Source organism: Malurus melanocephalus, unplaced genomic scaffold, assembly GCF_030028575.1.
Source record: "Malurus melanocephalus ecotype Western Australia unplaced genomic scaffold, MMel_1.1 scaffold_125, whole genome shotgun sequence".
NCBI classification, from domain to species: domain Eukaryota; kingdom Metazoa; phylum Chordata; class Aves; order Passeriformes; family Maluridae; genus Malurus; species Malurus melanocephalus.
Genome location: NW_026623357.1, coordinates 754,608 through 772,333, shown reverse-complemented (window position 1 = coordinate 772,333; position 17,726 = coordinate 754,608). Strand labels below are relative to the sequence as shown.

Genomic DNA, 17,726 nt, shown 5'->3' with positions numbered 1-17,726 from the left:
CTGAAGCAAACTGTTACCTGATGTCAATTTAGAGAGGCAAAAAAATGCCGAATAATCCCAGAAAACAAATCAGTCTGAATGGCAGTCGAGGAAAAACATCAGCAAGGCAGAATGATGTTTAATAAAGAAAAAAGTAACAGAGTARTCAGATGTCAACTTCTGAGGCATTTTAAAGAGAGAGGAGAAGATGCCATACATCATAAGTGTTTGGGAAAAATAATTCCCTTTATGTGGAGAGAGAATCGATGTTCATCTGCTCTTCTCCTCTTCTCCCTGCATTTTATAAAAATCTCTTCCAAGTTTTATAATTGATGTTTTTTGGAAAAGACCACAGCTCAAGTGAACAAAAAAAGAAAAGCAATCTATTGTATCAAAGGGGCGTTGTGTTTCGGTAATGTGAATGTGAGACTGTGAACAAGCAGTTTACAGATGTTAAAAGAGGCTAAATGTTAGCACTGCTGTGGATGTGTAGGGACCACAAACTCCATCTGCATCCTCTGATAATCCCCCAAAATTGGATTTCCAAAGGACACAGTGTCCTTGTGTGCCAGATGAACCTACCCTGGTCCCGTGGAGGGATGGGATCTGTTGGGGAGCAAAGCCCAGAGCAGAAATGAAGTGATTTTCTGAGCTGTAAYTCCAGTAAGGAGCAGTTTTTGTTCTGGTGAGGACATTTCCTTAATGGGCAGAACCAGCTCACAGGAAATTCTGTCCCTCCCAGTTTGGTGTGTAACATGTTGGGTTTTTTTTTTTGTTCACAGAAGTGAAGATGCAGTCAACCAGATGGCTGTCACCCCCTTCCCACTGCCTGCAGGCTCCCACCCYTCCATTGAGGTAAAGTTCCTGGGCTGCTGTGTTTAATTAGAGGCTGCTGAATTGGATAGATTAATCATAATTAGCAGCTCGTGATAAGTTGGAGCACCTTGTCTAATTAAAGTTGGGGGATCATGAAATGCGTTGGGCAGAGGTTTGGCCTGACAGGCTGATTTTCTCTGCCTGTTTTTTATTGATCTGGCTGCTGCTGCAGATCAATAAAATTGTGGTGTCCCCAGCAGGCATCAAACAGGTTTGTGCTGAGCAGGAGGAAGAGGAGGCTCCACATTAAAACCTCTCCACCTCCTGTCCTGCTCCTGTCTCAGCAGTTGGAGAAGTCCTGGTGAGGAATTTTCACCTGGAGCAGTTTTCCAGTGCAAAACCCATCTCAGTGTGGTGATGATGCCAATATTTTGAGGGATTTTTGTTGCTCCCTCAGCCCTGGTGCAGACTGATCATCCCCCGTGCCCCAGGAATCCCTGCAGCCACCACACTCGTTATCATTTTGACATCTCAATACGCTCTAACTRAATTTTCCAGATAAACTACATGCTTAGCCTTGCTGTTGCTTTTTAATTCTATTCCTACCTGAGCTAATAAAGCAAAAAATGTTTTGTAATTGGATTGGGGTTTGTCTTGCCTCRATAAATCYGTGTGCATTGAACTCCTGGTATTTYCATGAGYGTGGCTGGGATCCCTCAGCRCGGGGCYRTGGGAGGTGAGGCTGGATGCATCTCCTGCTTGCACACTTTGCTGTTGTTTTCCAGATTTTATCTCCTCTGCTGTCTGCTCCTCACAGGCCTGGTGCTACAGCTGCTCAGATTTTATTTAGATCTGAGTCATTTTTGGGCAGTGCTTTGGTTTTTCCTTCTCCCCTCCACACCCCAGGTGCAGCTGGCGCATTGCAYGTTACCCTACAATTTAGAGTTCATTTTAAATTTTGTTGATTCTTTAATACCTGCATTTGTCCCTAGCTTTGTGTAATGTTTGTGTCTTCAGGACGAAGCACAAAGCTTTGTTTGGGCACATTCTGTGCTGTGGTCAGGTGGATGTAATCAGACYCTCCCAAAGCATTTCTTGTGTTTGCCTTTGAGGGTGGATGTTTGTGGGTTGAGTTTCATGCATTAATGGCAAGTTCTTACTATTTACACAATGTTTGTTTTATAAGTAAATGCAGGTTTTTACTTCTGGCTGCTTATCTTTTTATTCTATAAAATAAACAACCCCAAATATAGTGATGTTACACAGAAGTTTACATTGCTTTCTTTGGCAGCTCCTCCTGCCTTTAAATAAATTAAAAAACAGCCTTATATCTTGAAGTTATATCTTCAAATATCTYTGAAACACCACATAAATATTTAACATGGTGTGTTATGTGCACCCTGCATTAAACAGCCTGGCTGGTGTAATGGAATATCAGGGGGCCACAGTTACCATGTATTATGGTGGTTGTTTTTTCAGCTTATCTCTTTATATTATCTCTTTATCTTCATTTTATCTCTTTATCTTATCTTATATATTTATCTTTTCTCTTTATCTTCATTTTATCTTTATTAATGTATTTTAATATGAAAAGGGATGAACAGTAAATTCACCTTAAATCAGTGTCTGGCTTCATCGCACAGAGTTTCAGGACAGGCTAAAGCTGTGTTGTGGTGTGATGCTGTGGGCAAGCCACCAGAAGCAAAGTATATGAAATATTAATCACTGTAAAATACATTTTTAGAAGTTTCAAATCCCCAGAAAGCCACAGAATGAGAGATTTTGTTGTGACAGGGAGCAGAGGTGCTTTGTCCACCCTAGGGGCAGTTGAGATGTTTGAGTTGTTCAAAGTAAAATGTTACTCAAATGTAAAATGTTACTCAAATGTAAAATGTTACTCAAATGTAAAATGTCTGATGAAAATTCAGAAATAGTTTTGTTTCTGGGGCTGAAGGGTCCAGGGGAGGCCGTGGAGATGCTCCAGGGCAGGGAGAGCTGGGGATGCTCACCTGGAGAGGAGAAGGATCCAGGGAGAGCTCAGAGCCCCTTTTGGGGCCTGAAGGGGCTTCAGGAGAGCTGGACAGGGACTGGGGACAAGGGATGGAGGGACAGGACACAGGGAATGGCTTTARGCTGAAATTGGGTGGATTTAGATGGGATATTGGGAAGGAATTGTTCCATGGGAGGGTGGGCAGGGGCTCGGATGGAATTCCCAGAGAAACTGTGGCTGCCCCTTGATCCCTGGGAGTGCCCAAGGCCTGGGATGGTGGGAGGTGTCCCTGCCATGGCAGGGGTGTGATGGGATGATCTCCAACGTCCCTTCCCACCCAAASCATTCCATGGTTTTGATTTTCCCAACCTGTTCAGTGTGAAGGGAACTGGAGCCCCTTTGAGGTGCTGAGCATGGGACAGAGATYTGGATAAAGCCTCTTCCTGCCAACTCCACAGCTTTCCCAGCTCACAGGGATCCGTCTGGCTTTGAGAGCTGCCCCAGAGATGGCCCTGAGTGCAGATTTGGGAATTCCCTGTGGTCCTTTGTGTCATCCAGACCAAGGTCTGCCCTTCCAGACTTTCCTCACCCATTTTCCCCTGATCCTGGGAGGCTTTAACTGGGGACCTTTCCACCTTGTCACGCTGTCCCTTGTACAAAAAAACAACAAAAAAGGGTAAAACTGATTTTTAGACACTATGGGGGAGCAGAGCTGTGTTTCAAGCTGCTGTCAATCCTTTCTTCCAGGACCACAGTGGCACCGACCCCGCCAGCGGCGAGGAAGAGCCGAGTCTGGAAGTTGTCATGAAGAGCTTGGCTGATGAGGAACCCAGCAAAGCTGTGAGTGACTGAAATCAGTGTTTAACGATGGCCAGAGTTCAGAATTTTAATATTTATTTGATTATTAGTATTTATTGAATGATTTAGAGTTCAGAAAATTCGCTGGCTTGGTTGGTTTTCTCTGCCTTTTCTTTGGAGTGTCGCAGCGCTTTTGTCAAATAATGTCCAGTGCRTGGAAAAGCAGAATTCAGCTCAGCTTTCCATGCACAGCCTGCTCTCATGAGCTAAACACTCAGTGGAACTTGTTAAAATCCCAAGATAAGAGTTCTCATGGAGCAGTTTGGCCCTCTCCTGGGTTCTGGGTGAGCGAGGGGGTGGCGTTTCCACTCCTGCCATGCACGTGTGACAAACTTCAGAAAAAGCCTGCTCTGTAAATCATATTTATATTCATAGCTTCATAAATTCTCAGGCCAAAATGTCTATTACCATAATCTAGCCTTGCCTCCTGAATAACACAGCTATAGAGTTGCTCTGGGTGATTTCTGCATTAAGGCCATAACTTGTGGTTTAATGTGGTTCTGTCTGTAATAAATACTGAGCTTCTCATCTACACAGATGGAGCTTTTTGTTGTTTAGTAGGTCAGGATCGTGCATTATCAGGAATCTGAAAGTCCTTCAGGGTGCAGCTCTAATCTCTCTTTTCTTTGGACTCTGTTGAGGGTTTAAAATGGAAAATACCAAACACGTCTGAGCTGGAGGAACCTCAGATTTGCTGAGAGAGAATTTTTGCTGCCTGCTCGGGTTTCAAGGAGTGCAGGACTTGCTGTGTGTGCACAGTCTCTGTGTGTGTGTCCTCAGCTGAGGAAATCTGACATTTCTGGGTGTTTTTTTTCCTCTCAGATGTCTTCTTCTTTTGCAAGGAGTGTCTTGAGGTTTGCAAATATAAATTGAATCTACACAAYGCTCTGTAGCTAGGAATTGTTTCATTAACCAGTCTGCAAATTCTCAGAGTTRGGAAGTGTTCTGTGCTATTCCAGCATCAGAATTAATCACCCGTGGATTGATTTGTGTCCCTGATGGATTACAAAAAGGTTGAGTTATTGCTGTTTGGTAGCCTCGTGCAGATTCCTCTGATGGGCTGGAATGAAAATGGATCAGAGTTTCACTGGATGGATTTGCAGGTGTCACTCACCTTGTTTGGCTCAGCTTGGCCAGAAATTTTAGAGGGATTGCAAGATAATGTGATGAATTTCTCCAAGACTGAAGCAGATAAAAATATCTTAAAATATGTGATACAAAAATGAGCTCTTGTGCTGTGCAGCTTTTTGAGGGGTGTTAGAKGAGGGGTGAATTTAATGGGGAAGAGAAATCACATCAATCCAAGGGATTGTGGAGGGAAGATACCTCTGGAACCACAGGAAACCCAGAATATTTTGGCAGCTTCTTTTCAAACTTGGGGGAAGGAAGAAGGGGAGCCAAAGGTGAAAGATAAAAACAAAGGAAAAGAGTTGTCCAGAACAGAGCAATGGCAGAGAGGTGAGAGAAGGCAAAGGCCTGCACTTGGAAAAGAATTGAAATACCTGCAGATCATTCCAGAGCACCTTCAGCTGGGCCAGCCCTTGGTTTAGGGGTATAAATGGACAAAAGAATAGTACCAAAAGCCAGTTTTTGATTTCAGAGCTTTTTTAACATTAGGATTTTAAAGCTATGTGGGAAATATTTCTGAGTGGATCCCAGTTTTGGGAGAGCTGATGTTTCTGGCCAGAAGGAAATTGGTTTTCAGGCACAGCTGGCATTAAGACTCTGCAGTGCAGCATGAGAGAAATCAGTATTTTGGGGAATGGAGATTTCTTTTGCAGTCTTGTAGAAAGCTTGGGAGCAAAAGAAATCAGAGTGTGGTTTTTCACATCACCATGGTCTCTACCAGAGCCTCGGTGCTGCTCCACTGTTTTTACTGAATTTCTCAGCCATCTGTCARGAGAAATCAGGAATATAGAACTCAACAAGCAAGATCAAGTTCCCTGAGTAAATCAAAAGTGTGTGCTTATCAGCAGAGATCTTCCACAAGTACACACAGCTCAGAGCATGGGCAGGATGTCTCATCTGGAATGGAAGGAAAATTWAAAAATTCACATCGTTCTCTGTTCATCTGGTGCTGATAAATTTGTCAGTCTCTCACCACATACTCATTGTTGTCACTTCATCACTTTTAAAAGCCATGAAGTTGTATAATGGACATCATTGTTGGCTTGGATGATAAGGAGGGGGAAGGAAAATAACTTTATTTCTGACTGGAGCCAGTGGAAGCACTGGGCAAAGCCTCTGTGTTCATCAGCTGAGGTTGGAGGTGGCCTGAGAGGAGGTCCTGGGTTTCTGAGGGCTGGAAAAACCTGGCTTTCCAAGATGTCCTTGGAAAAGAATGAGTAAAGGGCTTTGGGATATTTTGGAAAYTCAAATTTGGGATATTTTGGGAGTTCTAATTCGACAAAGTTGGAAATGGTCTGAGAGTGGATTCATTTACCTTGAAAGGTTTGAACCTGGAACAATAATCTGGRTTTACCACAAGTAGAAAACACATCCTTGGAGCAGAGGCAGAGAGGAGGGGCTGTGTAAAAGTGCTTTGGGATGGAATTGAGGGATTTGAATCAGATTGAACAGTTTGGGCTGTGGGCTTTGGACAAATTCTGGGTGTTTTTGGTGCTTGTTTTATTCAGGTGCCTCTAGCACTGCCTCAGTGAAAAGCTCAGAGGGATGGAAAGGGTGGTGCCTGGTTCTTTTTTTACTGTGCAAGATGAAACTCCCGATTCCAGTCACAGATCCCAGTGAAAAAGGGAAGTGTGAAGTAATTTTTCACTGCTCGTTAAAACAATCTCTCGGAAAATGACAAAGCAGGCTTCCCATTTCTCCCCTGACACCTCTGATAATACAATGAGATCACCACTTTATCTTTTTTCCTGTTATCCTTTTGGATAATAGTTGCAGTTGTAGAGTTASAGCAAGCTTGGAGAAAAATTCAAGGGAAAAAAAAAAAGATCCTGAGGGGGTTGGCACGATTTGACATCATAAAGCTCCAGCAAGCAAGGCCAGTATTTCCAAGCCTGAGTAACCTACAATTCTTCTTTTTTTTTTAAATTTATAAATTATCATCTTAATTGGAACTTCTTTTTGAGCTGCAGAATATCTTTTGAATATTTGGAAAAAGCTTTGAAATCATCTTTGGAAGCTGGAACTCATCTTTTCTGCAAAATAAGGCTTTATCAGGATTTTTAATCTGGGATAGGGATGATTAACTATTACTGGGATCAAAGTGGCCCAGGTTTAGTGAGGAGCTGACAAAGGAGGGCACTGTAACTGTCTGGAAATAATTGTAGAATTAGGAGATAAAAAATAATATTTTAGTGGATTGCAAGGGCACAGAAAGCAATGAGGCTACAGTTTGTACTGCTCTGGAACGATGCAGAGAGTGTGTGACAATCCCCTCCCCAAAAATCCCACCTGGGCCTTCAAAACAAGGGCTGTGCTTTTAATAATTCCTGATATTCCCTGTGTTCACTGTGGCTTTTCCTCTTTTAAGTTTTGGGTTTCAGCTTTGGAGCTACAAATGGAAGAAATCGTGGAATCCCAGRCTGGTTTGGGTTGGGAGGGACCTTAAAGCTCATCCCATTCCACYTCATTCCATGGGCAGGGACACCTTCCACCACCCCAGGGTACTCCAAACCCCACCCAACCTGGCCTTGGACATTCCAGAGATCCAGGGGCAGCCACAGCTTCTCTGGGCACCCTGTGCCAGGGAAGGATTTCATGCCAAAATCCCATCTAACCCTGCCCTCTGCCAGTGGGAAGCCACTCCCTGTGTCCTGTCCCTCCAAAATATCACTGCATTTGCCTAAAATCATCATTTTGAGTTTTGGAGGGTATTTTCTTGAAGCTGATGGGATGTTTTCGAAACACCTCACTTTAATTTTTTTTTTTTGTCTTTTCAGGATGTGAAATGTAAGGCTGACCAAGGGGTGGTGGCAGAGCAGGATCAGCAGGAGACAGAGGAGCAGCTCCCAGAAAATGTTCGTGTTTTTAGGGAAATGTTTGTRTGTTTGTGTTAAATCAGTAAGGGAGGGTTCTGAGGGCTTGATCTCCTTGAGGATTGAGTGATTTATGTGGGGAAGGCGTTAACTGGGGAGGCATTAAAATAATTTTATTGACAAAAACTTAAAAAAACTCATGGTTCCTCTTGAAATATTGCTCGTTTTCCTTCCATTGATTGTGAGGATTTTGTGAGTCACAATAACCAGCAGCTGATGCTGACAATCTCATCCCACTGAGTGATGATGTGACCTCATTTCTGTGCCTGATCCCTGTTTTCTCTCTCCTCTGCTCTGTTTTTAGGTCCTCAAGCAGATGAAGCAGCCCAAAGGTTCAGTGAAAGCCCCAGAGAGCTCCCAGGAGATTCCCCTGGAGCCAGCCCCTCCTTACCTTGCTCCAGAGGCAGAAGTCTCCAGCCGTGGTAAGAACCAGTGCTTTTTCCACAGCACAGTGTATTTTTAGTGCCCTAAGCCAAAATGGATTTTTCATTTTGTTTTCCAGATAATTTTTGCTGAAATTTTGCTCCTTGAACATCCAATGAACTGTTCTAAGCTGTTTGTAAACTGTTTGTATTTTCCTCTCCTTTCACGTTTTTTGAGAGTTTAAAGGTGTCTTCACTTGCTTTTCCTGACTTTTACACAGAAAGATATTCTTTTTTTGACTGAAATAGCAGGAAAKACAGTTTGGGACATCCTGTTCATTCCATGGTGCTGGAATATGGCCTTACCTGTCCTGAAGGGAATATCCCTTTCCATCATGAATTGCATAGGTTAAAACTGAATTAGATGCATTCACTGTGAGCATTTATTCCCASAACTGAACTCACTGTGATTTGGAGCCCTCAGAATTGACTCACAGTGATCCTTTAGTTCAGTTTTGTTGAGGTGAAGAGCAAAATAGGAGTGTCATTTGTTGTTGTTGTACGATTCCTTCTGTGGTGTTTTTTTTTTTTTTTTTATTGTATTGTGGGATTTATTTCTTTCCCTTTTCACATTCCCAGGTGTCTTCCCAGCTCCAGTGCCCATGGATCCAGCAACTTGTCCCATCATTGCAGGGCAGGAGATGACCATTGAGATCTCCAAGGGCCGCTCCGGCCTCGGGCTCAGCATCGTCGGGGGCAAAGACACTCCCCTGGTGAGTTCCTGTTCAAATCACATTTGCTGCAGGCAAACACAATGAAAACATCCAAAATAATAATGCCCTTAAGGTGTGATTGCTCTAATAAATGGTTCAGGACAGGGAGGACAAACCAACAGCTGTAATCACCATTAAAAAATTGATAATTTTGCCTTGTATCAGATCTGCAGTTCCTGTGTAATTTGTGTTTCAGTAGTGTTGTGGTCAGAGGTTGTAAATGTGGTTTTTTTTTGTTTAACCACTGTGAATTAGGAGGTGGAGGCAGGTAAGTCACAGAGTGGCTGGAGCAGAAATTAATGTTGCAGAGGCAGAGCTGTCTCAGCAAGGATAACTCCTGTGTCTGGAGAGCAGAAATGCTCAGTAGCTGTTTAAACAAACTGTGATTTATCTGCCTGCCAGCAAAAGCCCTTRCAGAGCAGAGGTAAACCAAAGGTAATCTTTTATTGTTTTCCGTGTCTTTTGGCYTAATCTGCCTCTTGGATATGCTGGTTTTTTAAAAAAATTATCTTCAGATGAATTAAAATACATCAGTTCAAGGGTGAGCTCAGCAAATTAACGATGCCAAACCCTCTCTGCCTCTCCTCTGGCTGTCTCCTCTCCACTTTCCATTTGCTGCGGTGTAAGAGGAGCCAGATTGGGTTTTTGAAATGTCAAATCCAGCTCTTTCAGCAAACGAGTCTGTTACAGAGGTGGCTTTGCTGGGTTTTCCTCAGTTTCCTGACACAGAGACACTTCAGTGATAAAGCTGCTCTGGTACCTGAAGTTACTCCCCAAAATATTATTGGGGTGCATCAAAGTGCAGGGCGTGCCAGACAAAAAAAAAAAACCTGAAAGTAAGGAAAATGAAACTTTTGTTTTGCAGAGTGTAGGCTGGACCTTTTACAACTTTAAAGCTGAAATTGGAAAAAGTTCAGGGTTTGGTCCCATTTATCCCAATCTGCAGTCATGTAAATTTGGGATGAATTGCTCTGTTTCCTGTGGAGATGGATCTGAGTTCATTTTCACTCTCTCCAGCCACGCAGAGTTTTGTCCCCAGTCTCTTTTTTTTTTTTTTCCCAGCTCCTCAGTGTTGAGTAAATTCAAATAAGTTGCTCAGTGTTAATCATCTCCCTGCTTTTTCATTTAGCTGGAATTTGGAARTAATGCGTGGCAGTCTGTCAGACTGCAATGTGGTGTGTGTCTTTCATGAGATTTTAATATAAATAAAAGAAAAAATTGTAAATAACTGCTTTACCAAGCAGATGAGAAACAAAAYGCAGAGGGTTTTATTCTTTAAATGKAGTCGATGGTTTTGCTTAAATATTTTACTTTCATTAGTTTATTCATTAAAGTGCCCTCCTAGGAGCTGATTTTAAAAGTCTGTGCACTTGAGAGCAGTAACTGAAACCATGAAGGGAGGGAGGTCCAGCTCTCCACTTTCAGACCCTCAGCTTACAGGGTTTACCCAAACCAGTCCCTGTTTCTTTTCACAATTCTGAGCCTGCTCGTGGAAAGCCAAGAAATGGTGTTTCATAGGAAATGAGCTGCTTTTGGGAAACCACAGCCTCACCTGAGCATGCAGGGACCCTCTCTGGGGTTCTCTCTTCCCCAAAACAGTCCCTGCAAACCCTTCTCAAGGCACACAGCTGGTGGGGGTCACAGAATCCTGGAATTGTTTGGGGCAGGACATCTCCCATTTTTCTGTCTACTTTCTGCTCCTGATTTTCTCCAAATTATTTTGATGCCTTCTTTTTTTTTTTTTTTTTTTGCCCTGGAGTCAGAAAACAATTTTGTAAAAAGAGTTGAAACGAAGTTCACGTGACATAATGAGGAGTAAAAGCAAATACTGCTCAGGGCTGTAGGAAAGTTTCTGCTTTTCTGAGTTTCATGGCTTGGAGAGGAAGTAGAACAAAGATCCGTGGAGCTGAGTGGTGTATCTGCCTTACTCTGTCATTTGTCACAAATGGACATCTTTTTATTTTAAAAAAGGCAAGATAAAATAAGTTCATCAGTTCTGAAGGTCTCATGGTGTGGCAGAAGTTTTGTGTGCAAGGCCCACTGTTTGCTGCAGTGCAGAGAAATTGCAGTAAATCATATTTGGCTTCAGCAGAAGTTCCTGCAAACCCCTGGAGGATTTGAACCCCAAATTCCTGGGATCTCAAAAGGGATTTACCAGGGTGGGAGAAGCCAGGAATGTTTCTCACAATGTGTCCAGTCTAAAATGGACATGAGGGCCTCACCCACGTGGTGATCACCCACTCTTGATTTAAAAATGCTGAGCTGAGGGTGCTCAACGGGTGCTCACATGGGGTGGGAAAGCTCTCTCAGAATGTTTGATATCTTCCTTGAGCACAGGCCCAGCTTTTGGAATAATAAATCAGGCATTCAGGGAYGGGGCTGCTTCAGAATGAAATGCAGAGTGCAAGTTCAAAGTCATAACCTCAGGAATCTCCTCAGCAATCACCAAGCAGAGATTTGGAAAATGCAGCCRTGTGAGCAGGGAGGTTAATTTGTTCAGGAGGTTGGGAAGTGATGTCTCAACCCCTGTAAAATGTTTTTTGGTGAGGAGATGTTCATCCCAATGGATTCCAAACCCTTTCCATGATGCACAACCAGCCAGGGCTGGGCTCTGTGCTGGGGGAGCAGGGAGGATGTGCCTSCAGGAAAGGTGTGGGGAGAGAAGGGCTGTCCTTGGGGGCTAAAAACCTGATATTTAAAATTTTTTTAAGTATTTTTTTATTTCCCTCACTTTCATTTCACCTTCCCTTGGACCCCTGAGAGAACACAACACATGGCCTCTGCTTTAAAGCAATTAAAGTGCAGAGTGGAGCTGGCTGAAGCACAGCCCTTTCAGTTGGTGATTTTTAATTTTTTTTTTGTTTTGGTTGTAGTCCAATCAAACTTGTAAAAGTAACCTCAGAGTGGGATATATTAAGATATAAAAGAAGATTGCAGGGGCTGTAACTCAGGGCTCTCTGGAGGTGGAGTAGGTAAGGGGTGGTCATTTTATCTCAACCCTCCACAGAAAGGGAGAAAAACATAATTTATCTTGTGTCTTGGTTGTAAACAGCAACAAACCTCTCATGGCTACTTTGGATGTGGTGAATTTTCTTTTTGTGCTTTTGCTCTCGGCTGACTTCAGTGAAAAGCAATTAATAAATTTTAAGGTGTTCCTTCTGTAAAATAAAATGATCCATGAAGCCAGGGAAGTGGAACACTGAAAATAGCAGAATATGGCTGGGGAGGAAAACACTTTTCCTGATCACCTGGGCGAGCCCAGGAGGTTTCCTGAGGAGCTTCCTGAGGGTGGGCAGCAGTCTGACAGAAGAATATTTCGATTTATTCTCAGTCCAGGTGAGTCATCCCTTGAACAAACCCCATCTGTCAAGGAAGGGCGAGGGAATAATCAACAAAACTGTGCCTCAAAACTGCAGCTGTTCACAGCCCCGTGTTTGCCCCTGGAGCTGGGAGGGATAATTACCCTGCCAGGGCTCCAGGCTGCCAAAATCAGGCTGTTCCTGCTGCAAAAAAATCCTCTGCTTTGTGCCCTGCTGCTGCCACTCGGGATGGGGATCTCCTGAACACCAGGCYCTGTGGCTCCTGTGCTGCTGAACAGCATTTCCCTTGGCTGASCTTCCATCCCACCCAACCCACTTGGGTTGTGTTTAAATCYAGGCAAAAATATCTTTATCAGGTACAGACAGCTGAAGGCTGAGCGATACCATACACACACCCAGTCTGAAAGCATTCTGATGAAACACGGTAAAATTTCATTGAAAAAAAAAGCAAAATAAAAATTAAAAATAAAAATGGAGGTATTGGCCTCGGGAGCTACAGATGCTGCTGTGAAATATGACACAGAAGGAACGGAGTAATGGGATGAGAAATGGGAATGGGGTCTGGAGTTTGGGATTGTGGCTCGGGAATTGCAGAGGGAAAGGCTGCAATTGGGAGAGGGGGAGAAAAAAATCCAGGCAAAAATATCTATCAGGTACAGACAGCTGAAGGCTGAGCGATACCATACAGACACCCAGTCTGAGAGCATTCTGGTGAAACAAGCTAAAATTTCATTGAAAAAAATGCGAAATTAAAAATGAAAAGGGAGGTATTGGCCTCAGGAGCTACAGATGCTGCTGCTGCTGCTGTGAAATCTGACAYAGAAGGGACGGAACAATGGGATGAGAAATGGGAATGGGGTCTGGAGTTTGGGATCACAGCTCAAGAATTGCGGAGGGAAAGGCTGCAGTTGGAAGAGGGGAGAAAAAAATCCAGGCAAAAATATCTTTATCAGGTACAGACAGCTGAAGGCTGAGCGATGCCACAGACACCTAGTCTGAGAGCATTCTGGTGAAACACGCTAAAATTTCATTGAAAAAAAAAAAGCAAAAATAAAAAAATGAAAAGGGAGGTATTGGCCTCGGGAGCTGCAGATGCTGCTGTGAAATATGACACAGAAGGAATGGAGCAATGGGATGAGAAATGGGAAAGGGGTCTGGAGTTTGGGATCGTGGCTCAGGAATTGCAGAGGGAAAGGCTGCAGTGGGATAGGGAAGAAAAACGTGATCCCTCCTAAACCCTCGCCCAAATTTGTAAAGCAGGAGGGGATTTCATGACAGGGCAGCTCGGGATGGCTTTGGATGAGGCCAGATCCGAGCTGTGGATTCTTCATCGTTCCAGGAGGACGCTGGGGCACGGGAAGAGTGACAGATCCAGGCTGCTTCGGACATGGGCTGTCCCAAAAAGGATTTAGGGCACTGAGTTTTGCAGATCATGGCTTTGATGGGTCTTTGGCAAGGGTTTGGGGCTGCTGGAGTAGCAGGGCCTTGCTTGGAGGAGCCGGTGCCTTCCAGGAGTGGAAATCAGGCGTGAAATCTAAACTGACAATATCCAAAAGCAGCAGGAGCTGTCAGGAAGGAGTTCAGGAGGATCCTGGCTGCTCCTGGTTTCAGCCCCTGTGTCACAAACATTCAGGACTTCATGCATTCTTTACAACCTGGGCCATGCTCTGGACACTGCAAACTTTCCTWCTTTTTTTAACTTAATAAAATAATGAGAGTGAGCGAGTTAAGGTTTTAATATGTCATTCTGTGTTTTATTATTCCCTCTAAAACGAGCACGGATACTTTTTTGAAAAACTTGGGTTTGCTTTGGCACGTGATTCACAGGAACATTGCTCTTTCTATCATTCTGACTTAAGTCATATATTTTTACACTAAACATCTTATTACCTTCGTTTTATTATTTCAGAATCAAAGGAGAGCTTGCAAATGACTGCAGTCTATGACTGCAGAGCGAAGGAATGTTAATGAATAGTGCCATTGAATTTTCAGGTTTTAGCTTTTCTGATCTTAGAGAATATAACTGTAAGCAAAAATATTATGCAAGCTGAATAAAATTTAAATAAATAAGGACCAGATGTAACTATAGGGGCCTATAAAATGTAATACAAATACTATCCGCTTCCTTAAAATAAATCTGTATTTTAGTATGAAAAATTATATTCATATTGATATTGTGGATTAATCTTTTTTATGAAAGTTGGCAAGTGAACACCACCTCTTGCAAGGGCTCRCTCTGAAATGGGAAACAGACCTTTTGTTTTGACCTGGAGCGGGGCGGTTTCTGGGTCTGCTGAGATGTGAAGCATTTTTACATTAACACAGCGATACATTTATTTTTCCATTAGCACAGTGATACATTTGTGCATTCTGCAGCCCATTTTGGGTTTGGCTCAGGGWTTGGGGTGCCTGTTCATGGTTTGGGAGCGCCAGCAGGAGGCATCTGCAGCACCATGCCTGAGATAAACCCCTTTAAAAAGTGATTTTCTTGGGCTTGAACTTCCCGCTCCCTCGCTGAATTATCTTGGAGATTCCTTTTGGATCTGCAAGGGGAAGATTGTGGATCATAACTGTTGTTATTTCCTCTGCTGGGTTTATTTTAAATACTGAGGGATTCCTGCATGCTGCTAATCCTCCAGTGAAACTCACTGTGCAGCCACTTGATTTCTGCTTTTATCTGTGAAACTGATGAAAACGAGTAAAAAAATGTGAAAATGAAATTTTTACCATTTTGCTGCTCCAGACAAAGTATAACAGAAGTTGAAAAGAAAATAACTCATGGCATTGCCYTAGGAAAGAGATAAATCCCTGATCCTGCAGTCAGCAAAACCCCTGGCAGTGTTTTTATCCTTCATAACGCTGGTTTAGTGTAACATTTGTAGCTGTGGAGGAAATTAGAATTGGAATTGTGTAATGTTAGCTTAGGAAAACACAACTTGTCGACTGAATCAGAAAACATCTTTCCCAGAGCATGGTTTTCTGTGTGGTTTACTCTTTATCTTCTCAGGAAAARTGCAGAAAACTCCATTATTCCCTGCACAAATCCGTGTTTCTGGTTGGGGGTAGATTTATTCTCAGCCATCCTGTGCTGCTGTTGCAATCCTCAGTGGATTTTATCCTAAAAAAAGGCTGCAGCTCATGGGCTGAAATGGCTCAGAAAAGTCAAACTCAGAGCAAACTTTGGCTCACTTAGAGCAGCAGGGGTTGTAGCAGTGTAGAGACCTTTTTTCTTTGTCAAAATATACACTTGGGGTGGTGTTGATGTGGTCTGAATTTTCTACATATATTTKKAGTGTCTCTGCAGTTTTTGGGGSTCACTTTGGCTACCACTGCRTTGGTGCTGTACAGTAAGAATTTTCTRATATTTTTGCTGCTGAAAGGCAAATATATACAATCAGTATGTTTATAGCTTGTATGTTACTAGAGATAAAGAATTAGAAGGTTCATCTACGTGGAGGTTTCAGAAGTTTATTCTTGGAGGGGTTTTAGAGGTGAAAGGGAGCGAGCTAAATTTTTTACTTTCAGATATACAGGGACTAATCACATGAGGAATAGGATGGAGAGAGTAAAGGGGATACAATGGCTAATGGGAGAAGGGATGGGCAGAGTGAGGGATCAGATTAGGTTTAACTGGGGTAGGAGAATTTACATCTTTTTGGAAGGAACTGTCTAATTTTTGAGGGAGTTGTCGAGGTCTTTCCACCACCGAGTTCTGGCTGTGCTAGGGCTGTTCAGCCCCTCAGCAGTTTCYGGGGTGGTTTCATCCACCACGACAAAAATTTACAAAGATTAAAGCTCCAATTTRTTGATRATYCAGTGCTGTGCAGGAAATTCCTTCRCCACAATCTGGACCTTTTTTTTTCYWTGTCARTGTGGTGATTTCTCTGCTCCACTTCTTTTMATTCACCCRTTTTTGCRTTCTGATCCTTTAYCACAGGRSACARCTTCATCAAAATACYCWTGGTACTYAATATTTGTGCCTCCTTCACGTCTCRTGTCCTTTCCCTCCCTCACTCCCTGTTCCCAGCATTCCCAAAAACAGCCTAGGGATGTTTTGCAGTGGATTTTCAGCTGAAAGCTGCTGCTTGTCCCACTGAAGAACAGCTGCACAGTAGAAAAACRCTGGACAGACTGGCTCAGGAGCTGTAAATTTGCAGAAAACACGTGAAGCAGTCAAAGCCAGCAGCTTGTGAGCCTTTCTCACCCTTTTTGTGCTGCTGCAGGCTTTTAAGGATCCTTGGTCAGTGATTTTCCTCGATAGGGTGCTGACTTTTCCCACCTTTCTCCCAAAGGCTCAGCCMGGGCAGTGCTGTGGTCCTTGCCCGGGGTCTCTGCCTGACCATTCCTGACATTTAAGATACAAAGATTAAGCTGTCAGTCTGACTGAATTTAATTCTCAGCGTTAACACATCTGTTTGTGCCCTTTGCTGAGGGCTGAGCACGATATCCTTCCCCTCACAGCTCTCTGAATKGTTACAAATCAAGCAGAAAAAATCCCCCCAGCCTGGGGAGGGAGCTGAGATCAGAGTGCCCAGGAGCTCAGGGATCTTTTCCTGCTCAGATGAAGGGCAGGGCAGTGCAGACAGTGCACAGGCTGTGTTTTCAGAGGTWTGTGTTAATTCCTGTCAGGCACTTTGCCCTCACTGCTCTGTTTTTGTTCTCTCTGCGCTGACTTCACTCTTTGAGGTGTCGACCAAGCAGCTCCATGAGCTCCTCTGAGCTTCTGCCTCTTCTTCCTCAGCCCAATCCTCATTTTCTCACTTCCCTTTGCCCCACAGCTGTGCATTAACAGTGATATTCTCAGTGTCAGTGATTCTCAGTGATGTTCTCAGTGTCAGTGATTCTCTCAGTCTCAGTGATTCTCAGTGATGTTCTCAGTGTCAGTGATTCTCTCAGTCTCAGTGATGTTCTCTGTCAGTGATCTCACAGTCTCAGTGATGTTCTCAGTCTCAGCGATTCTGTCTCTGATTCTCAGTCTCAATGATTCTCTCAGTCTCAGTGATTCTCAGTCTCAGTGAATCTCTCAGTCTCAGTGATGTTCTCTGTCTCGGTGATTCTCAGTCTCAGTGATTCTCTGTCTCAGTGTTGTTCTCAGTCTCTGATTCTCTATCTCAATGATTCTCAGTCTCAATGATTCTCGATCTCAATGATTCTCTGTCTCAATGATTCTCTCAGTCACAGCGATGCTCTGCTGCTCAGGGGTGCAGCTGTCCCACAGTTCAGGTYTGAACCCTACAAATTACCTTCTCTTTGTGGCCAGTTTGGTGACCATTTCTGCATTTAGCAGGTTTAGGGCACACCTATCCCAACCAGACGTGCTCTGGCCACATTTGGGAAGTGTTCTGGCTCGCAGCTGATTTTTGTGGTAGTGCAGGGCTGTGTCAGTGCATTCACCTTCATTTCCTCAGGCTGCAGRCCCTTCAAAATGAACATTTTTGAGCCCATGACAGCCATCTCAGCAGTAGCAGAGAAAATTCCTTCMAATCTSTTTTTCTTCCAGTGTTTTCAGGRTTGGACAGTCTCAATTTCCMCCTTTCAGYGTGGAGAAATGCTTTTCACGTGGCYRGGCTGGTGTTCCCCATCCTCCTGTCCTGTGCAAGAGCTGCTCAGCTCAGCACTGATTCCCT

General features: G+C 43.6%; 1 protein-coding gene across 4 annotated transcripts in view; it reads left to right on the top strand.

Annotated features, from left to right (window-relative positions):
* PATJ (PATJ crumbs cell polarity complex component) overlaps window positions 1-17,726 on the top strand; it is a 140,012-nt gene that overhangs the window by 98,669 nt on the left and 23,617 nt on the right. For all 4 annotated transcript variants that reach the window (XM_057370399.1, XM_057370398.1, XM_057370400.1 and 1 more), the window contains exons 29-33: window positions 762-834; window positions 3,533-3,625; window positions 7,549-7,626; window positions 7,949-8,066; window positions 8,646-8,779. In XM_057370399.1, the coding sequence (XP_057226382.1) occupies window positions 762-834; window positions 3,533-3,625; window positions 7,549-7,626; window positions 7,949-8,066; window positions 8,646-8,779 (496 nt within the window). The remainder of the gene's footprint in view (window positions 1-761; window positions 835-3,532; window positions 3,626-7,548; window positions 7,627-7,948; window positions 8,067-8,645; window positions 8,780-17,726) is intronic.